This window comes from Sitodiplosis mosellana, unplaced genomic scaffold (genome assembly GCF_009176505.1).
Source record: "Sitodiplosis mosellana isolate CC-2019 unplaced genomic scaffold, AAFC_SMos_1.0 Smas_scaffold_42, whole genome shotgun sequence".
In the NCBI taxonomy this organism is placed as follows: Eukaryota; Metazoa; Arthropoda; class Insecta; order Diptera; family Cecidomyiidae; genus Sitodiplosis; species Sitodiplosis mosellana.
In genome coordinates, this window is record NW_022595284.1 from 453176 (window position 1) to 476201 (window position 23026).

The window sequence follows — 23026 nt, forward strand, 5'->3', positions numbered from 1 at the left end:
TATGTTGAAAAGATCAATATTTCATTGAATATTTGAACTATTTTTTCAGCCTTATTTTACTTTCCACAGGTTATGGAACGTATGGGAGTAAATAGTTTATGCAAAAACGCGAATTTTAGTGATCTTTTCAAAGATTATTGGAAAAACTTTGAAGTTGGAATCAGAACAGAACTTACACATAAGGCTAAAATTGAAATCGATGAAGAAGGTTCAATCGCTGCAACTAGTACACCTGTGGTGCATATTTCAAGTGGGCCCCCTCAATTTGAATGTAATCATCCATTTATTTTTGTAATTCATGATAAAAAGTTGAATGAAATCTTATTTGCTGGAACTTATCACGGACCAAATTGATATTAAAATTGTATCAATTCCTGTCTGTAGATATGGAATATCTTTTATGTAAAGATCTAATGAAGATTGTTGAAAATTGAAATAAAACTGAATATTCGATAACGGATAAATAATAGGTATTAACAACGATGTTTACTGTGTTTTTTTATTGCTTTGGAAAACCAAGGTCAGAATAATAAGAAAATAGAAAAAGCATTTGAAAACTTCTGTAAAACGATGACTGAATTTTTTTTACCTCGTAGGGTGAATCTGATGTTATCGTTCAAAGTTTATGTTAGCAAAATGGTCGAAAACGACCTCGTATGATGTTTTCATCTGAGGAAACGACTATTTCTTCGTTGTGCTTCAAAACTTTATTCAAGATTTTACAGGATTTCAACGAAAACGATTCTACTTCTCCTCGATGTTTGAATGAAATTTCGCCATTGAACGGTGTTTTGAACCGCAGCGATGACTTCATCAGGTAATGTACTGAATTACTTTCCCATGATAAAAATACTTATGCAGAAGTCAAGGATACTAAATCAGAACAGACGATAAATAACAACCATCACCTCTATTATATACTTGTGTATTCATTTTTATTATTATTTTGTTTTTATATCAGTTGTTTGACATCAATTTATTTTAATGTATTTTGTGTCGTTTTGTGTTGATTTTTGAATATTTCAAAAGATTTGTTTGTTTCACGTTTCGGCTAAATTCTTTGACTCATCATGCACTGAATCAACTACACAAGTTACTTATATTAATAGTTCACCTCTAATGCAATATGTGTTTAGATTTGTTTTTTTTTTATTTGCGCAAGGGAAACCACATCTCAATTCATGTAACAATACATTCGCAATCGAGAGTTTAGCACTGATAATTGGCTGCAGTCAACTGTAATCGATTGAAACGCGACCCGTTCTGTCCACTTCTCTCTGATTACGATCGATTAACAATGCTTGACCATCGAACAAATGATGTCGTCATACATTTGAACATATTGAATGTGTGCTCACATGCGATTCTTATTTTCCCCTCGAATTACATTTGTAAGTCATTTTTAGTCCATTTGTTCTGTGTTGATTTCCATGATTTTTTTTTGTTTCTCACTTTAATGTAAATGTGTAAAAGTTTATGCCATTATATGCATGTATATCATTGTATAATTTAAATATAATTCCTCTCTTTTTATCAACCAATCCATTTTGGTGGTAATCCAAAAAGAAAACATCTTTAGTACGCTTATTCAATTTGTATATGTGAAAAAAAAAACAAATATTCCACAATTTGTGAGTAAAATAGCGCTTCCAAATTCAACACGTTTGTTTTTCTAAATTGTATGTATTTTGTTGTTGATGCTGTTGTTGTTTTGGTATTGGTTTTTGTTTTGTTTTATTCTTGTTGCTCAGTTTTATTTCAATTTTAAAATTGTGTGTTTGTCCATGACGCCATTCATAAATAAAAACTCGACACGCAAACGGTTCGTTTTTTTTTTTGTAATTTCTCAGCAGTTCCTTTATTCATATTTTTCTTTTAAATTTAAATTGTTTGTTTTGTATAATAATAATTAATTAGTAAGATTTTAAAATAAAAATGTTGTATAATTGGAGTTAAAAATTTGTTTTTGTTGTCTATGTTGAAGAAGAGGGATAACGAAATAAAAAAAAAGTTCGAAAAGGAGAAAAAAGAAAACTATACAGAAACACAACGAAGGAAATGCATTGAACGCATTTTTCCCTCACGTGAAACTTTTCCAATAAATATTACATAATTTGATTGTTGTTTATGATTTTATTTTTTGTTTAAAAAAAGAAAAGAAATTCCGTAAAAATGCAAAATTGATGGCGTCGGAGTTGTGGATTCTTGTAAATTCCATAATTCATTGAATGAATGTGAACATGTGTTTATTTTCTGTGTGTAATTCTCTTTAAAAATGTATAATTCTCTCTATCTCATGTGTGTGTGTTTTTCTGTTTATCAAAGAAACAACTTGATTTCGATCGAGACGATTTTTGTGTTACATTTGATATTTGTTCCAAATTCGCCAGTGAGTTTGGCAAATTCAATTGGTTGCTTGTTTTGGTTTTTTTTTGTTCTAATGCCACGATACACTAAACTTACACTTATTTTGTTTTTGCGCACAAATCCACAATTTTTACACTAGGAAATTGCGTCGTTTTTGTTTTTTTTCTTTAAATAAAAAGTGGTGGTTATTCATCACGCAGCATTTGAAAACAAAACAGTGCGTTAGATAAGCAAAAAAATGTCATTAACTTGTTTACTTCCACAAAATGCCCATTTTTAACACAACAATAGAGAAAAGAAAAACAAATGTCGCTGAACCAATTCCGCAAATTTCTTTTCTCATTGTTTTCGGATTGATGAGCATTTATTTTTTTCCAAATGTCACGATAATTACACGAAATACGGCTCGATGAGAGAATTTTATTTTGAATGAGTTTTTTTAGCGCTTATCTTACACGAACCCAGAAAACCATTCACAGTCGAAATCATGCATTCAATTCTGCATTTCTTATGCAATACGAGAAGTTTTAACATTGTTTCTTTGTTTCTCTTTTCTATCCTCTTTTCTTTTTTTCCTTTAAAAAATGTAATTTGCTTGGCTACTAATTTTTGTTTTTCTTCTCCAATTTCGCATTTCTATTCATCTACGAATAACTCTTGTTTCAGATGATTTTTTTTTTGAATGATTCGCTTTTTTTTCTTTATTTTTTTTATTCACTGATTTTGTTGTTTAATGCATTTTTTTTGAATTTGTAAAATTAAAGTAGCAATTAGATAGTATTATTAATATTTATTGTTGTTTTTTTTCTCAATTTTTTTCAGAGAGTTGTTTTTTTTATATAAACACTAATCTGATAGGAAAATTATTGTTTATGCATATGCAGTTGTTTCGGTTTGTTGTTGTTGTGTTTTTCTGCTGTGTGTTGTGTGTGTGTTGGTGTAAATGTAATTACTTTTTAACATTATTACTACCGTTAAATTTTATTGTTGTTTTTAAAGGAAGTAATCAGGTGTTCTTCGTGTAACATGCGGCTCACCACGACGAGGAGCTGGATCAAATTGAAGGCTGTAACGGAAAATGATTAAATGATAAGTCAATCAGTAACTTGAAATTGTTTATTTCGATGATTTGTCTGTTTCTGGGAGCATGGGACTGAAACTTACAATGAAAACTTCAGTGAATCATCTAATTCCATTAGAGCTGCTTGGTTACCACAACGATAGCAATAGTTCGGAGCAGAGAAGATTGTAACGACGTTGCGATCATGACACCAATTATAGCCCTCCATTACAAGTTGATGTGCACGAGATACAAGCGTTAATCCATTTGTATGGTTGAAGGTTTCCGAAATGTCCTGTTTCAAGTGGAAATATGGTTAGCATCAATTTTGATGGAATTTTGAATAAATTGTTGAATTTCATAAGAAAATGCTATTTTTCACTAAAGTATTTTAATGGTGAACACAAATATGTTTCCATATTGACATATACATGTTGAACTAATCGTTCTTATCAATTCGATACAGAAGAAAGAAAAAAACCCAAGTTTTCATTTTGAAAAGAGCTATTATAAGAACACTGTACATGATAAGATTGGAATGAGCTGAGCGATAAAATTACTCACTTGTCCAAATGTGTAGCCAGCGCCACGTGGTGAGATGCCCCAGCCACCTCGGTCATCTGGATCTGACCACAGTAAATCGCACATCGGGCCTTCATGTGGCACTTCTTGTATCCGGTCCAATGCTCTTATATGGTCTAGCGTGTCAATCGATGGGCTCAAACCGCCGTGCAAACAGAAGATTTGGCCGTCAACCAATGCAGTGAGTGGCAGATAATCGAACAGATCGGTGAAGAATTTCCATACGTTGGCGTTGCCATACTTGCGCAAGCATTCATCATAGAATCCATAGACTTGGGTGATTTGACGGGATTCGTGGTTACCACGTAGAATTGTGATTCGTTCGCGATAGCGTACTTTAAGCGCCACTAGAAGTGTTACTGTTTCTACTGAATAATAGCCACGATCAACGTAATCGCCCATGAATAGGTAATTTGTATCGGGTGATCGTCCGCCTATTCGAAATAGTTCCATTAGATCGTGGAATTGACCATGAACATCGCCACAAACTGTCACTGGACATTTCACCTCTTGCACATTTGATTCTTTTGATAAAATTTCCTTCGCCTATTTTTAGGGAAAAGAGAGAAGAGAAGAAAATAAAAAAACACCGTTAGAAAGATAATTTTTTCTGTAGAAAACGTAGGAATGAAGAACAAAGTTTACGCAAGGGCTCGTCGTTTCTTGTTCAGAACGGTAATCTCGAGGCGACACGTGATAAGACACACAAATAAAAACAAATTATTATCACGAAATTGACATTTGATAAGTACGCATTGCTATGCGACTATTCGTTAGCAAACTGAACTTTGAGCGAACTCCAAGAATAATTGCGAATGAAAAACACCGGATTTTTACATTTCAATTGAATCAGCGCAGGAAGATTTCATTCCACAGCGAATGTATTTTATTCATTAATTCACCGAGGCTGAATATTGTCGCTGAATTTGAATTTACAATTCCATTATTCTGCAAGATTGGGAAATGTGCACGTAGATATAATTTTAGCGGCGACATCCCTTCGCTCTTTCTGCTCGACAGAGCGTTTCAATGTAATGCAGCCGCTTGTGTTGCAATTTCATCAAGCGAAATTCATGTATTGCAAACATAAGCGCTTTTCTAATCTCCGACTCACACTCAACACTATTCGAATGAGACACAAAAAAACTACTACTAGGTTGAACCGAACATAGTAAACACACAGGCCGAAACCATAAAGTTTTGGCTTTTGATGAAAAGTAAACAATACAATTTGGAGCTCATTCGTTATGACATTTCAACCCATCCAATGTGATTTCGGCACGCTCGATGCCATCAGTTTCTATTTTACGAGTAAATTGGTACTAGCTAATAAAATGCCAGTAAAAATGGTTATGTTCCATTACTCGAATCAAACGACATTAAACAAAAAAATAACAGAAAAAATCCTGCACTCAATCTGTGTGAAATGTTTATTTATTTTATTGCGAAATGATTTTAAAAATAGCTGACTTTTGTGTGTTTGTGGTAGTTGTTTGAATGGGTAGCCGGCGATCCGACACACACCATCTGGGAAATAAATGAAAACGACCGATTTGAATAGTTTTCAAATGAAATTAATTTCCTCGTGTTTTTTTTTTCTCTCTATCTCTCGCTATTTTGTTGTCTATGTATGCGTTCAGCCAACGAGACAGACGAATGCTGGCGTATTGCATGATACATGAGAATAACAATTCAGCACTGGTTTCGCTTATTTTTCTTCTTATTATTTCTCGCACTCTCTCTCTTTCTCTCTCTATCTCTCTATCTCTTTCTTTCCCCCCTTTGCAAAGCATAAAAAGCAAATGCCCTCACTAAAATTGGTGTGTTGTGATTCTTCGCGAATGTTTCCATACTATTTTTAAGCTCTTTTATTTTCTCTTTTTTGTTGTTGTTGCGTGAAATACAAAATAGACGACGCGCCTAGCTGAATATAGTACATAGAGAAACATACAAATTGGCCACATGCAATGTGTGTGACTTTCTTTTAACTTCCTTTGTTGGTTTCCCGTTGTCAGTTTCGGCGAACTTGTACGTGAGCGTGTGTGTATCTTGTCAACTTGATCTCGCCATCGTCTGTTTGCATATTACGATCACGTTGCCCACACCGCACAATTAAAAAGCACATTCAAAAATTGTGGAGCTGCCATTGCACAGCCATGTTGTGGCCGACGATTGTCTGTTTTTTTCACTTGCCATAGTGCCACTATTTCAATAAAAATGTGCGGGAAAACAATCGTTTAAAATAAAGTTAAGCACATTTGACCACGTATGGCACGTTGTGCAGAGCGCAGTGTGTGCAGAAAAAGGAGGTCGTTGTCATTTCATTTCCTTTTATGCGATAAAAAGATTTCTTTTTTTGTCCCCCGATAATGCCAATGCCCAAGACCCCGAGTGTTCGTAATTGCGAAGGAAACGTTCGGATTTATTTTGAGTCGAATGCGAAAGGAAGTCCGCACGGAATCATTGCAACTAAAAATAAATTGATTTTGAAAATAAATCGGTGAAGTGACGAGGCACAAAAAATAGATACACTCTGAAATCTGATCGCTAGCCAAGCAGCCACCGAACCAAAGTCATTTCATTTGCATCTACTCGGTCCTCACCTTTGCACTTTGCACAGTATTGATTTTTGACGTACTTGAAATGCTTCGACTGACTCATTACGGGAATTAAGCTCGAATCGTGCGCTAATTACGATAATAATAATAAAAATGATGGAAAATAGACAAAAGCGCAACTAAGGCGACTTAATTTTTGATTTAAAAAACAAATCAAATGCACTTTTTCTGTGTCATAGTAGCCGCTATATCAATACCGGTTTTATTGCTGATGCAATCGCGACTTTGGAACTGAAAAACACCAAGCTTCGCTTCGCCCAATTCATGTAACTTGATGACTAATTAACGAAGATAATATATGGAATAATTGAGTTAGACTGAGCAGCTAGCTATAAGTGTGTTGTCATCGTATATACGCTATGCGTATACATTAATGAATATCACCATTTAGAATTGTATCAACAAGAGGGTATTCCAATTCAAACATGTCTTGACTGTCTATGAACGAAATACATAGTTGAGTGAGATGATTCGATCGAAAATCGCAAAAAAGAATCAACAATATTCAGCCGTATGAATGAATAGCGATATGGAAAAGAATATTCTCATCAGACTTGCAAAAACGGAGCTACCTTTGCAAACAACAAACAAACAACGGCATTTTGTGAACGTTCTTGCCCATTTTGCGTCTTTACACGGAATTTTGCTGCTACCGAGAACTAATTAATCATCTTCGAGCAATGGATACTGAGCTTACCATATGGAAATAACCCAGTGGTACTAATCATTTAGTTATCATTTTGTCGAGTTATCTAACTTGGTCGCATTGTGATAAGTTCGTTTGTTTCTTTATAGTCAACTTGCTAAATGTTTCATCGTACGACATGAACGGCTACTGAATTTTGCGTAATCGTTATTTTTCTTATGTCTGTGTACCTGAGAAAAAAGCGACAACAAGGCAAACGGCGCACGAAAATCGAATATCAAATTCACATGCATCGAATTACCCTCACGAGAATCAACTTTATGAATGCGCGCGTTTCACTGAATCGAACATGTAAACCGTGAATATGGCATTAAATTTGTATGTTATTCGATTACATGTCACAAGGATGCTGCTCTGCTCATTGACCTTGCTACTGCCGCTCACACTTACGATCATTTATCATCATTCGTCTCAGTTGGTTCTAGAATCAATTGAGACTCATACATCGATCACATGAGTGTGTACGTAACGAGTATAGATAAAACAAACAATGCGAATAAGAAGAAAAAAGCAGTGCAAAAAGGTATCACTCGTACCTTTCCACACACACGTATATTCATTGTTTCGAGCGATAAATGCGGGCACAGCGATCAAACGTGTTGACGCCGTCATTCATGCACATTCACAAAGGTGTATGGTGTGTTTTTTTTTTTGAACAAACACAAATCGATGAAAAATTTAAAATATAAATCAATCGATCGAATCGCCCCGTTTAACCGGTGTCTTTCTGCTCTATTTTGGTGGCGCCTTGCACAGAATGACATTGTCATGCAAATGTTGCGATTCATATGCATTGCTAATAGCCAGCCAAGTTGTTTTTCTCGACGGTTGTATTGCCGTTATAATTCATGTCGATTTCATAGCTAAAATTCAATTTCGATACAAAAATTTTCAATTTTTAAACGAATTTCACTTCCGATGTGGCCTCGAATAAATAAACGAACGGAACTAAATAAACTGTAACAATGTTGGCAACTCGATTTCAGATGTTTCATTCTATATCATCGCATGAACTACATTGTTATGTTATGAATGCACCACCATGTGACGGAAACTATTTTAAAAACCCTTTCCAATGAAACAAATTCCGGCCCATTATTCCCACAGCCGAAAATTGACTTGGTTTTTCTCTTGATTGATTTAAAGGGGAAGAAGTGTTATAACAAATTTCATTTTATTTGAAATAATTTTGCCATTTGATATGACCATAAAAACATTTAGCACTTCAAGTCACAATTTTAATATGCAACGTCTTCAAAAATATTTGTACTTGTTGCCAGCCACATACACGTAATTGCGTTTTTTCATTGTGAAACTATGACGATGGCTTGAGTCATACAACAACTGACACAGTTCCCTGAAAACGGTTTTTCTTTGTTTCAATCGGAATTGTTTTCATTTTTTCTTCTCAATTTCGAATGATGAATAAATTGTAAATATTCCAATAAAATCATGCACGACCGATTTTTGAAGCAAAGTCACCGAACTCACAGAGAAATGAGCATTTTACCGCTTGACAAGAGAAAAGAATGATATATCTCGTCGAGCAAACGAACCACTACATTTTAATCGACAATAAAATATATAGAAAAAAACCCACAGATTATCGTAATTTACAGCATCCAAGGTAGCAAAAATAAAACGATTCAAGTCTGTTAATCTGATTGGTGTTCACTTGTTTCGCTTGGTATAATTTTCTCAAAATCGCATCGTGCCAAAATCGCACGATTCAACATTAAACGCGCACGTTTCCAAAAAAAAATATTATAGAAAAAAGACGTGATCGCATCAAAATCATTTTGTATATATCTACAAATTTCGTTGAGAAGAATGATGGGTCTCATTTCGTTCCATGTGTATAAAATCCAGTGCGTTTCATCTTGTCTTCGCTGTTTATGGGTGTGTTGGTAGTGGTGTGTGTGATGATGGGCAACAGAACGAATTCTGGATAGAATTGCCAACCGAAGAGGGAACGGTGGATATGTGTGCGGCATTCAATACACAAACGACGGAAAATATTCTACGGTTCAAGTAAGCGAGAGCGACAATTTGGCAGAACAGAAATAAAAGAAGAAAAAAGACGAAGAACCGAAGAAAGAAAGTCTATGTTTGCAACGAGAAAGAGCGATGATTTTTTACTCCATGTTTGCTGAAAATCAGGTTATTATTTCATCGACGATAATGATACATACGTAAGAAGAGCCATTATTACTGACTGAGAGAGCTCAATATCTTTGTCGCGATGTTATCTCAATGTTCTATGCCCGTTAATGTATGCATATTTCATGTTGTATTTTTAAAATCGATGACTTTTGTTCAATTGCGCTATTCATCGTTTAGTGTGCATGAACGGTATGTGTCGCTGGTAATTTTTCGAATATAATCTTTAAACCGAATGGCACTGAATCATATCAATTTGATGGATTTCTTTTGTCTTTATTGTGTGTGTGTGTGTGTGTCTGTTTTTTTTGGTTCAACTAATCAATAAATATCTAAGAGTGTCGCATAAGCTGATAATTTTATTTGGCTTAAATCGAATCGAATCTGAAATGGTTGAATGTTTCATGACAAAAATCCTTCACATTACCTTATCACACAACGTTTTCACTTGCGTCTCTGTTAATTGTTTGCACTCATTTAGCTGCTCGATAAATTGATCTAAATCTTTAAGCGTTGCTTTATCCTCCATAATTAAACACTTTTTAAAACTGAACAATGATGTGTCAAACGGTTGGTTGCGTGGATTTTGTTAAAAGTTCGATTGAATTTCGTTTGATTTGATGAGGAAATTTTCTTTTTACGTAAAAAAATTCCGCATGAACGATGTTAGACTAAACCTCACTTCAAACAAAATGGCTGAATTTTATTTTACACTATACCATGACGTCAGGCATCTCTTTTTCTCACACGACTGTTCTCTACGGACACATTCAACTGTATGGTATACACGGGGCGAACGAACACTTGGATGGAATTTTTCAGCGTTGCCTACTTGGGCTGGCTGTGCAAGAGAGCTAATATATGTATGTACTGGTGAATTTGACACCAAGAAAGAACGAGACAAACGAATGATGCGCGCGCAATTCTGATGCTAGCGACACCGTCACATACAGAACGAATCGCATTCAGCGGTACAAAGTTATGTGATGGCATCACAGGAAAACGAGGTTGAACGGTTAATCAAATTTGAAATGAATTGCATTTTCGCATTTTTTTCAAGCTAGTGATTTGCTCAATTTTTCCATTAAAAATAAAAAAAATTAAAATTAGATTAAAATTCAGTCATAAAATGATGAAAATTGCATGTATTTATTTTTAGACTCATTATTCATCGATTTTATTCCGGATGAGCTGTCAATTTCGTTCCGATTGTTGCCGCTTTCAAATTGTGCAAATGTCATTCGGCACTTGCATCGGCCAATACTGAACCGCAACGGGCGAATTCAGCGTGGACAATGACTTACGGTTGATGCGGCGCTGTCGTTCGTCTTTCTTTTTTGATTCGCTCGTGGAAGTGAACAGACGTGAATCGAAGTTTTTTAAACGAAAGTAAAAATGACTGAAACACTTCAACGTCGTGGTACCCTTTTGGGACATAGCGGATGGGTCACCCAAATCGCAACCAACCCAAAATACCCTGATATGATCTTGTCATCATCTCGTGGTAAGTGAATTTTTGCAAAAAATCCCAGAAAAATGCATGTAAAAAGTGTGCCGGTAGTGTGTATTGAGCAATCTGTCAAAGGGAACCACGTTCCACCAAATAAAGTTCCGAAAATCCATCAATAAATATTTTGATCATCCGCCGATAAAACATGGAAATTCCTTCGAAAACCAAATATTACTTCATTTTAGATATGATTTTGAAAAAGATTTTCTTTATAAATTCGCTCTAAATAATCACAATTTTCGTGTTAATCATTTGCACAGACAAGACATTGATCGTATGGAAATTGACTCGTGACGACACCAACTATGGTATCCCACAAAAGCGTTTGTACGGTCACTCGCACTTTATCAGCGACGTAGTTTTGTCATCCGATGGTAACTACGCTTTAAGCGGTTCATGGGACAAAACATTGCGTCTTTGGGATTTGGCTGCTGGCAAAACCACCCGCCGTTTCAAGGATCATACAAAGGTGAAGAAAAGATTTCCAAAATTCCGTTCAACATGAAAAAAATCAGTGAACAAAGCAACGGTCTAAAATCGCAAACATCGAATTGTAAACTGGTGAAACAGTTGCAATTTTGAGTAAAAAAGAAAAGAGCACAAATGCGATGCAGTCATCGTCAAAGTGTTTTCTTTCCATTTCCATTGGACTGAAGCCCTTGGCTGATTGGCTGAGCAGTGCCACATTTAGTTTGTAAGAGCCATCTCTTCGGAGTGGCAGAAGAACAAAACATGGCTTCTACCGAATGTGGAGCGCGTGTGGCGTCCATTCCAAAACATAATACGTAAGTTTAGCTTGTTAAAGTGTAAGGCGTTTCCCATCGATTCAATTGATTTTTGTTGGAACATCCAAAATTTAACCTTAATTTTATTTCAATAGATGTCAATGCTTGATTCTTTGTACTAATCCGTTTTCATTTCCATTTCATTCGAACAACAGGATGTTTTGTCAGTTGCATTCAGTGCTGACAACCGTCAAATCGTGTCTGGCTCACGTGACAAGACCATCAAGTTGTGGAACACTTTGGCCGAATGCAAATACACCATCCAAGATGAAGGTCACTCCGATTGGGTGTCATGCGTTCGTTTCTCACCAAACCACACCAACCCAATCATTGTGTCATGCGGTTGGGATCGTACCGTCAAGGTCTGGAACTTGGCCAACTGCAAACTTAAGATCAACCACAAAGGTCACAACGGTTACTTGAACACCGTCACCGTTTCCCCAGACGGTTCATTGTGCACATCCGGTGGCAAAGACACCAAAGCTTTGCTCTGGGATCTCAATGACGGCAAACATTTGCACACATTGGACCACAACGACAGCATCAATGCTCTCTGCTTCTCACCAAACCGTTACTGGTTGTGCGTTGCCTACGGTCCATCAATCAAAATCTGGGTGAGTTTCATTTTCAAAATTGCGATATTCACATTTTGAAATGGCATTGATTTCACTCCACGGTCCGCTTATGAAAAATTTCGATTTTATCTCATTCCGGACTACTAACCAAGATGCCAGATTGAAATTTGGCTTTTAAACGTTGTATTTTGACACTTCATTCGAAATATAACACCTGTCTAGTCAAACAACTTCGTTTCAATCAATCGAATTTGATTGCTAAAAATTGAATGGAATTTACCATTGATTGATTTGTTTCGTTGAGAATGTAAAACTAATTTCGAATCATTGTTTATTTACAGGATTTGGCTTGCAAGAAAACCGTCGAAGAACTTCGCCCAGAAGTCATCTCACAAACCTCAAAGGCCGATCCACCACAATGTTTGTCGCTCGCCTGGTCGACCGATGGTCAAACCTTGTTCGCTGGTTACAGTGACAACACAATCCGTGTATGGCAAGTGTCAGTCTCAGCATCCCGTTAAGATGCTCATCGAAGCCGTGCGTCGCATTTCCCGTATTTTGTTATAAAAGTACACACACACACACACCAAGATCAAATGTCGATGCAACAGCCGATCCAAATGCATTTCCATATTTAACATTTAGTTAGAAAAAACATCAATTGTTTTTGAGGCGAAAATAAAAATATGGATATTTAAAACATTAAATTGACTTCTTTGTTCCATACATCGTACCTTCTCTCTTTTTTTACTCATTAGGCTTATTTATGCATTGTAATGTGAATATCTTTAAGAGAATTATGCTGAAATATAGGATTTATCTTGTATCGAAAACAAATGCATTCAACGTTTTGTAATTTGATTCCTGAAGAAAGTCGATTTCCCAATCAAAAATTGATTTAGAGAAACACATCGGATAAGTATAGATCAATTTCAAAATGAAGAATTTCTATTTTAAGCTATTTTTTCACTATTTCCTCTTTTATTCATGCATTAACCAAGACAGATTGAGAAATCAACACATGGACTTTGCAGCAGTGCCGAGTTAGCCATATGGCAAATGAGGCAGTTGCCTCGGGCACCACGTTCTTGGGGGCACCACAAGCATGGGATTTTTTTTTAATAATCTGAAAAAGAAAACACGCAGCCAAAAATGGGCCCAAAAATGTTTTTGGTGCCCCAAAAATGGTATTTCTTAAAAAAAAAATTCGATATGTACGTTCATTTCATCAATAATTATTTGTATATATAACGGGAAAAAATTGCAAGGGGCACCAAAATCATTTTTGCCTCGGGCACCAAATTTGGTTAACTCGGCACTGCTTTGCAGCTCATGAGCCAAATTAATATTGCATGTAATTTTTCTTAACAAATTCTGAAAACAGGTTCACAGTGCGACAATGTCTTTACCAAACGAATGCTTGGTCCACAGCGTAGTGCATTTGTCATGACAGAAAATGCGAATTAGTGAAAATTTCAAAGTACGTACATTTTGAAGTATCTCAACAGTTTTGCAGTCGTATGGGTGAACAGCGTCAATAATGTATGGTGTAAAACATACGGTGGTCTCGCCTCACCACACACCAGATATCGTTGCGTTTCATTCGCACATTGGAACTGCGTATGAAAATGTTGCTTTTTTGATGCTACTAAGCGTTGTTATAGACAAATGTATTTTGTCCTTCGCCATTTTCATACTGCTTCGCTTTACAAACAGTTCAAAATTTTTAGTGTTCCCTTTGATTTTGACTCTCTTCATCAAATCTTTTATTGTAATCAATTTTAATTGCTTTTTCTTTTGTGAAAATTTATTGTGTAAGTGATTTTTCCATTTCTACAAATTATTTTACATTATTTGAGGAACATTTGGGAATTTACGCGAAATATTTCGACTTTTTTCAAAGATTATTAGCGTGAGATCTGTTCGCTCATATCGATTTTTTTCTTCTTTTTTCTCAGTTGAACGATGTCTACAGAAAGTACCGTTCAAGATCAATTGAATGAAATTCGAGTGGAAATGGCTAATTTGGTCGAAGAAAACAGAGCAATTCGAGAAGAAAACGGAGAAATTCGGCGAGAATTGAAAGAACTTAAGGTAGAATATCACAAGGTTATGGAAAAAATAGCTGACCATGGTATTCTTGTCAGAAATCAAGCGTAAGTTGACATTGTATTCGGTTATAGCATTATCTTCGGTTCAAGCTCATCAATTCCCTTCGGAAAAGAAAACGTCATTGCCTTTTTGGAAACAGCCGGGCAAAATGCGGTTGACGATTTGCAAGCAGCCGGGCGAAATGCGGTCAATCAATTGATTGAAGGCATACGACAACTCTAGCAAAGCAAACGACATGATGAATACAGAAAATTGGAAGAGAAATTGAAACAGAAAGACGGAAAGTATCAATCATGAATGATGTGTCACCGATGGATAAAAAAGAGAAAAAACCGAAAGAAAAGTTATCATCAATCAAAAGATTAGGAATAAAGCTAGCATATACATTTTTTAAATAATCTTTACAATAAACATTGGTTAAATTTCCCTAATTTAAATTTTTCGAATTATTTCTTTTGAATTGGAACGAAATTCTCTTGGTTGGTGGTGTTGTTGTTGTTTCTTTTCCTCTTCTCGGCTCTGTTTTGCAGCAACAGTAGCGGCCGTCATTGTGTCGACGTCGTAGTCGTAGTCATACAAAAGACCAGCACTAACTAGTGTGAGTAGTAATGTTGTATAATGCATACAACAGTACAACTTAAGGTGATGTGCGGAGTTTCTCATAAGAAAATTTAATTTTTTTGTGTCTGCTGAAAAAAAAAACAGATTTCTATCAAACATTACCTAGTTTGGCAAACGTACAAAAAGTATACATTGGCCGTGATTTGCACGAGCACATTCCCAGTGAAATAATCGATTGGAAAATTCGATAAAAACCAAATAATTGTTACTCACAAATGGTGTATAGATGAGCGCAATTTAAAAAGGTAAACCTTTTTTTTCATGTACGAAGTATTTGTGTGAGCGGAACTTTTCGATAGAAAAAGATATTGTGCTCTGTGGGTTTAATTTGCATGTGAACGGAAAGGAATCAAAAAAACGAAATAGCGATAAGTTATACATCAGTTTAGTGTACTAAATAATGTTGGAACATATAGTCATGACACTCTACGTCCCCAACAAATCATCTTTCGTGACAGAACTCTGTGTGTATTCAATGTGCAAGATGCGACTTGTGTGGCAATATTAACGGATAGTAGCCACACACGATACAATAAGAATAGCCACAATTTATTCATCGTCTTGTATGGCTCCAAAATTTTCGGGCACCCGGAATATTTGAACGACAGAGCAAACACGATGAACCAGTCGAAGTAACGTAAAGTGGTTGATGAAAAAAAGGTAAAACAATATCAAAACGGTGTACTAAAAATGAACATCGTTCTTTCTACAGAATCGAATGAAGATACAAAATCGGCCGAAAAGAAACAAACAAAGAAAAAGATGAAATTGGAGCCAAAGTCACATCGGTCTCGTGTGATGCAACTCTGTGATTCGTCATCCGATGAAGAGAGCACGACAAATGGTAAAGACAGTCAAGATGAGCCAATGGACACTGAAGAAGAGGTGGTTGTAAAGAAAGAAAAGGAAAACAAAACACCGTCGCCCGAAAAAATGGCGAGCAACAAAGTGAATGGAAGTTCAAGTGGCAAACGTCGTGCTAAAGTTAAGAAAACTGTCACAAGAACATATGAAGATGAAGGTGGTTTCATAAGTAAGTCCTTGAAAAGAGTTGAATGTGAATGGGATTTGTGAAATTTATTGCATTTCTAATATTTGCAGACACCGTTCGTGAAACAGAAGAAGTCAGTTGCTCCAACGAGGAACCAGAAGTAGCACCACCACCACCGAAGAAGGCCGCTGCAATCTAAACAACGGCAGCAGTTCAACTGCAACCGAAAAGAAATATGGTTTGTTTACTAATTTAGTTGAATGCATCACTGATGGCGCACCATCAACAAGACACATCATTCTGACGTTTGATCGAAACCAATTGCAACTTTGACAGCGAACAATTTGCTCCTATTTTTTTTTATTGGGACGCTTATACAAAATTCGTCCGAAAACAACACAAAATATTTTTGTGATAGAAAAAGAGAACGAGTTACTCAATATCAAAACACCGTACATAGCTTGGTAATTAACAATAGAAATTCAACAGAATCTTACAATATTCGATACAGTGGTTGATTATTGGTCTTGCTTTTGCTTTTGCTTGGTGTTGCAAAAAAAAATCGTGCGTGTAATGTTGTAGTGTATTCATATGTGAAGCTTGAATGAACGTCTATACTTCGAAAAGGAAAATTAATATCATAAGTGCAAAAAGTGGCTACGAAGTGTCAACAGAATATTTGCATGGACCAAACAATGTAAATTGATACGGAAACAAAAACCCATATGTTTCTGCTGCTGTTTGAGATCTGATAGTTGTTCGGTGGATGGAGAAATAATTGTTCATACTTTTCAATTAGTCGTTTAATTGTTTGTTTGCATTTACGCTACGTGTACAATAATTTACAGCTTTTGTGTTCATATGTATTTTTGTAGTCGATCGTGACATGTTTTTTGTCATTTATATCTTTTCGCTGGAATTGTAAACTTCGTCGTTTTTTGTGCAGCAGCAAATGCAATAAAAAACCGATATAATCACATTAATACCTTTCTGGATAAAATGCACAGTTATCAAAATGATGAATTGCAAATGCTTTAACCTTACCCAATGTCATTAAAAATTCCGATAAAACAAAAACTCAACTCAACTCAATGAAATTGCAACGGACTGAGGCGGGAACAAAATCTCATTATTCGTGGTAGAGAGACAATTTGTAATCAATAGAAATCATGTCGTTTGTTAGTGGTAATTCAAGTAACGAAGCGGTGCAAAAGTTCTTGGAGATTTTGCAAAACGATTTCCGCACATTGGCCAACGAAACGAAGAAAAAATACCCACAAATCAAAGAGGTTCGTTTGAAAAATCGCTGATTTTCAATGTTAAATATAGCTCGCACTTTTATTATTCGACATTATCTCCGCATTCAATTGTTCATCATTTCCATTTTCTTCTTTGTTCCCTTCCTCGTTTTAGTCATGTGAAGAAGCAATAATAAAACTGGAAGCAGCGTCATCGACGCCATCGACTCAACTTTATTATGTCGTCAATCAAATTTTATATGCTTTAGTTCAGGGTTGTGGATCGAAAGATGTGAAAATTATCAAGGTTCGTTTTTAACTCAGACTCTCGTCATTTTATTGCCACTTTCAATGGATATGGTGTTTCCATTTTAATGCTCATAATGGTTTCCTTTTGTTCTTCATTACACTTCTTTCAGTATTGCCTTGGAATGATGCAACGATTAATAACACAACAAGTAGTCGATCAAAAGGGTGCTCGTTATATAACTGATACTCTGTGGATGTTAATGGAGCATGGAACGGAAGAAGTTAAAGTGTTGCAAACGGTTACTTTGTTACTGACGACAAATAGCGTTGTGCACGGTGAAACACTGGCCAAAGCACTTGTTTTATGCTTTCGTTTGCATTTCACCAAAGATTCGACAACGATAAATACGGCCGGTGCCACGGTGCGGCAATTAGTTTCACTGGTGTTCGAACGAGTCATTACTGAGGATCAGGAATCGGAAGCCTCAACGTCAGAAGAGCAACCGATACAAGAAGTGAATATTGAAGAATTGAAACAAGCCCCTGGCCAAGCACCAAAAGGACTCAACGTGTGTGCGTCCGATGCATTTTTGCTGTTCCAAGACTTGGTACAGCTTGTGAATGCTGATCAGCCATGGTTCTTGCTTGGAATGACCGAAATGACTCGCACATTCGGGTTGGAACTTCTGGAAACGGTTTTGACCACATTTTCCCCGGTTTTCTTCAAGCATCCCGAATTCTCGTTCCTGTTAAAAGAACGGGTGTGCGCGCTTGTGATCAAACTCTTTTCACCGAATATCAAATACCGAACCGTTGTTCAGACAAATCCTCAGCAACCAGTTGCGTTGGACAAACCATATTTTCCTATTAGCATGCGCCTATTGCGTGTCGTATCGATTCTAATACAGAAATATCACCGCCTTTTAGTGACTGAGTGCGAAATATTTCTATCTTTAATCGTTAAGTTTTTGGATCCGGATAAACCTGCTTGGCAACGCTCCTTGGCACTCGAAGTCATTCATAAAATGACCGTACAGCCGGAGCTGCTCGTGTCATTTTGCCAATGTTACGATTTAAAGGATCATGCAACGAACATCTTTCAAGATATCATCAACTCACTCGGAGCCTACGTTCAAAGCCTATTCGCACCAACACACTCGAATAGTGTTAATGGTACGGTGTCAGAAGATGCGAAATTATTCTGATGGAAATAGTTATATCATATTCAATTTTGTATTTGCAGCTGTTTCGACACCCACTCAAACATTGCCGATGATGAGCACATTACCGATGGTACCGGGCGCATCACAACAAGCCGGATTCCTATTTAGAAGTGTCTGGCTGCCGCTTATTGTTACATTCCCAACCGGACAATCCAAATCAACATTGTATGTATCAAATATGCATCGTTTTTTCATCTTTGAATACTGTTAATATGGATATTTTTGACTCTAATAGCTTGGAGATGCTCGACAAAGTTGAACCACCACCAATACCGGATGGATTTGGAATTTCCGTGGCATACGCTTGCCTTCTGGACATTGTTCGATCGATTTCGTTGGCTGTTCTTGGTCCATCGAAGGTAAGCTCGTATTTTTCGTACAACTTTTTGAATAATATCAGTTCAAAACTATAATTATATTCGCTCAAAGTTAAAGTTGAATTATTAACTGAGTTTCTGTTCGAATTTTCAGATTGGAGAGGAGAAACCTACACCGTACAAGGATAACGTATCTGAAGCTGATCGACAATTACACGCCCAACTGATAACATCGAGTTGGTGCGGTCTGCTGGCTGCTTTAACTCCTCTAATTGATGCGGCTACCGATGAATCAGTTACTGAGAATGTTTTGAAGGCAATGCAAAACTATGCCGCACTATGCGGTACATTGGGTAATGCAAATAGGTAAAAAAACAACTTAGCATCATAACTTATGCAAACCTTCCCCTTACCGAATAGATATTCAAACACCACGAGATGCTTTCATAACAGCAATTTGCCGCTCATCCTTACCTCCGCATTATGCATTGTCAGTTCTGAATATGGGCTATCAATTCTCGGGCATCATAAGTACGTATTCAATAATTTCGTATTTCAAGTAGAAATATTCGATAAGTTGCGGAAAAGTTTTTATTAAAATAAATTTGCATTAAAATGTATCTCTTTTATTTGTAGCTCATTCTCGTTCTCCGAGCCAAGACCTAAATCATCAATATATGACATCGTCATGCGGCGAAAATGATTTTCGTCATCAAGTTGTGGCTGTTGGAACGCCTTTGCCAACAACATCGCTTCCAATTGGCGCACAACAAGGACCGGTTATGTTAACGGCTAAAAATTTGCAATGCATGAGAGCGATGCTACATTTGGCCCATTGCCATGGGTGTATATTGGGCACCTCTTGGCATATTGTGCTCGCAACATTGCAACATTTAGTTTGGATATTGGGTTTGAAACCGTCGACGGGAGGAAGTTTACAGGTTGTGCCAAAATTGTCCACCGATGCAACAGCTGGAATAACCACATCGGTTATGGCCGATTTGCCCGTTCTATCTCAAATGCTGAGTCAATTGTTCGAATCTAGTCAGTACTTGGATGATGTTGCGCTACATCATTTAATCGATGCATTGTGTAAACTATCACAAGAGGCAATGGAGTTGGCTTATTCGAATCGGGTAAATTTACTCACTCCTTATAATGTTCGAGGTGGAAAAGTTTATATTTCTTGTTTGAATTGATTTTCGCAGGAACCGTCGTTATTCGCTGTGGCAAAGCTATTGGAAACGGGTCTAGTGAATCTACCTCGCATCGAAGTATTGTGGCGACCGCTAACAAATCACTTGTTGGAAGTGTGCCAACATCCACATATTCGAATGCGTGAGTGGGGCGTAGAAGCGGTTACGTATCTCGTGAAAGCAGCACTGCAATACAAATACGAAACACCACTAAAGGATAATATGGTGAGTCAAAGTAACAAAACAGATTTCATTAAAATAAAACGAAACCATTTGTAACAATCAATGTTTTTCTTTTGTTTTTTCCAAACAGACGCTGCAAACATTACTTCTGAATCCATTGGCTGAGCTGTCGTCTGTACCGCATGGCGACGTTCGTCAACGGCAATTGGAATGTGTTTTACAAGTATTAAATGGAGCTGGCGAAACATTGACTCATGGATGGCCTTTAGTTTTGGGCATCATTGGCGCTGTTAATGATCGCCATGGCGAAGCATTGATTCGAATAGCATTCCAATGCTTGCAATTAGTTGTAACCGACTTTTTGCCCGTTATGCCTTGGCGCTCTGTCAACACGGCAGCTAAATTCGGATCTCAAACGCAGGAACTGAATATTTCTCTGACAGCTGTCGGTTTGATGGTTAGTTGCGATGAATTATGTTTTTCTCAACTGATCGGATCATTTTTTCTTCTTTTCCAATAACTTATCTAGTGGAACATTTCCGACTACTCCAATCAAAACCAAGATAAGCTGTCACAAACCGTGTCCGAAGATCAAACTGTTTTGCCCGATTTCCCGGGCACTCTAAATATACCGCACTTTGATAAGCTGTGGATGTGCTTATTTGCTCGTCTTGGCGACTTGTGCGTCGATTCACGACCTGCAGTGCGAAAATCGGCAGGAAAAACACTGTTTTTAACCATTTCAGCCCATGGGAATCTCTTGATGCCGCCGACATGGCAATCAGTATTGTGGCAAGTTCTGTTTCCTCTGTTGGATAAGGTGCGAAGTCTATCGAGTTCGGCGAGCAGTGAAAAGGTCGATACCACCGGGAATATTTTAATTCATCACTCACGAAACACGGCACAAAAGCAATGGGCCGAAACTCAAGTGTTAACTTTATCAGGTGTGTCGCGAGTATTCAATACCAAACGGCACATGCTACAAACGCTCGGCGATTTCATTCGGGCGTGGTCGCTGCTACTGGAGTTCATTGAAAACGCTGCTTTAAGCAAAAGTAATGGAGTCTCTTTGGCCGCTTTGAAATCGTTCCAAGAAATTCTCTACAACAAACCGAGCAATGAGCACGACGATGACATGGAAAAGCAAATGCCAGTTGAAGGAATCGATATTAATGGCACGGAAAATATGGACATTTGGAATGTAAGCCGAGAAAATAAAATTGACATTTAATGAAAATTGAAAATAAACCGAAACAAATGTTGTTGCAGATTGCATGGAAAGTGCACAAGTTAGTAATTACTGGCCAATGCCACGGGTTATTTTTATTTTCAAAAACTAACAATTTCATTCCATTCCGACAGATTCACTGAAGACGACCTTCGCCAACTGTGCACTGTGCTAATGAATGCCGTAGCTGTTCCCGTGCATAGTGATTCAACGCCATATATAATGTATAACCATTTCGGACTCGCTTCTAACTCCGTTGCATGACGGTGTGCTTGAGTGCATGGATATTTTGTGCAAAGAAGTTCTACCTCCTTCATCCCCATTAAAATCAATGAATGCAATTATTTTTAGTCAGCTGCTAAATTTCAGTAAATTCGCCTCTGTGCCACCAACGTTTGATCGTCTTGAAACTAGGTGTGTATTCCCTTGAAATCAATCATCCATTCCGCTTGATTTAATTCCCAATTCATTTTTTTCTGTATCACCACAGGCCTTACAAATCGAATCGAAATCAACATCAGCACAATCAAAATCACTCGACAATCGAATGGGTTAGCATGAACTACATTTCATTTGGTGAAAAGGCAATGAATGTTGCTGTCAAAATTTATTTACAATGTGCCAACGATCCGATTGTAATTGAAGAGCGCATTTTGCTAGAGATAATCAACACTCTGAAAATTCCATTGGCAATGAAGTACAAATGCATGACATCGAGCACTTGGAAACTAGCAATCGAAAGTTTGCTGGCTGTTCTGCATGTTGGATTGCCAGTGGCTCGACAGTATCCAGAGTCATTTGCTGATGTTTGGCCTATACTCTCCGGAACGTTAGATAAATTTTTGTTCCCATCGAGAGTGTGTACGATTGAAGATCGTGGCATTGATGAAATTGTATTAGACGAAACCATCGATTGTCAAGTCATTGAGATGTTTCGTGACGAAACCGTACGCTGAGCATATACCTCACCAATTCATCTTGGACATTGTGACCATTTTAAATAAGGGATCGATTCACTTGGCCACCGCTCGGAATAGTGTTTACGATGCCGGATTAAAACTTAGAGAAGAATTCGCAAAGACATGCTTTGAAACGCTGCTCGCTTATTACACATTATTAGTTGAATCCTGTCCATTATCTTTAAGTGAAATATAGGATTTATCTTGTATCGAAAAAAAATGCATTCAACGTTTTGTAATTTGTTTCCTGAAGAAAATCGATTTGTCAATCAAAAATTGATCTAGAGAAACACACATCGGATATGCATAGATCAATTTCAAAATGAAGAATTTCTTTTTCAAGTTA

The 23026-nt window shown here is 36.9% G+C and overlaps 3 protein-coding genes and 1 long non-coding RNA gene across 4 annotated transcripts; 2 read left to right on the forward strand and 2 right to left on the reverse strand.

Annotated features, from left to right (window-relative positions):
- Nucleotides 1-1827: 1827 nt before the first annotated feature.
- LOC129569752 (serine/threonine-protein phosphatase PP2A) lies at nt 1828-10386 on the reverse strand. The gene is made up of 4 exons (XM_055448902.1): nt 9921-10386; nt 3992-4555; nt 3532-3722; nt 1828-3433 (listed from the first exon to the last, which is right to left on the reverse strand). Exons 1-4 carry the CDS (start codon nt 10020-10022, stop codon nt 3361-3363), a joined length of 930 nt encoding a protein of 309 aa, XP_055304877.1. The 5' UTR covers nt 10023-10386; the 3' UTR covers nt 1828-3360.
- Nucleotides 5721-9902, reverse strand: LOC129569755 (uncharacterized). The gene is made up of 2 exons (XR_008688072.1): nt 6613-9902; nt 5721-6478 (listed from the first exon to the last, which is right to left on the reverse strand). It is a non-coding gene; the product is annotated as an uncharacterized LOC129569755 (long non-coding RNA).
- Nucleotides 10387-10809: 423 nt separating the features above from the next.
- Nucleotides 10810-13070, forward strand: LOC129569751 (guanine nucleotide-binding protein subunit beta-like protein). The gene is made up of 4 exons (XM_055448901.1): nt 10810-10997; nt 11264-11472; nt 11944-12402; nt 12705-13070. The coding sequence occupies exons 1-4, from the start codon at nt 10889-10891 to the stop codon at nt 12882-12884; spliced, it is 957 nt and encodes a 318-aa protein (XP_055304876.1). The 5' UTR covers nt 10810-10888; the 3' UTR covers nt 12885-13070.
- Nucleotides 13071-15005: 1935 nt separating this feature from the next.
- Nucleotides 15006-23026, forward strand: LOC129569744 (protein MON2 homolog). Its single transcript, XM_055448887.1, is given in 18 exon segments — nt 15006-15341; nt 15809-16129; nt 16198-17376; nt 17501-17632; nt 17745-18747; nt 18818-18962; nt 19033-19156; nt 19269-19467; nt 19535-19645; nt 19751-20250; nt 20323-20535; nt 20624-20950; nt 21023-21694; nt 21763-21782; nt 21856-21946; nt 21948-22135; nt 22212-22664; nt 22666-23026. Coding segments are annotated over 16 exon segments (4509 nt in total). The 5' UTR covers nt 15006-15341; nt 15809-16129; nt 16198-17256; the 3' UTR covers nt 22877-23026.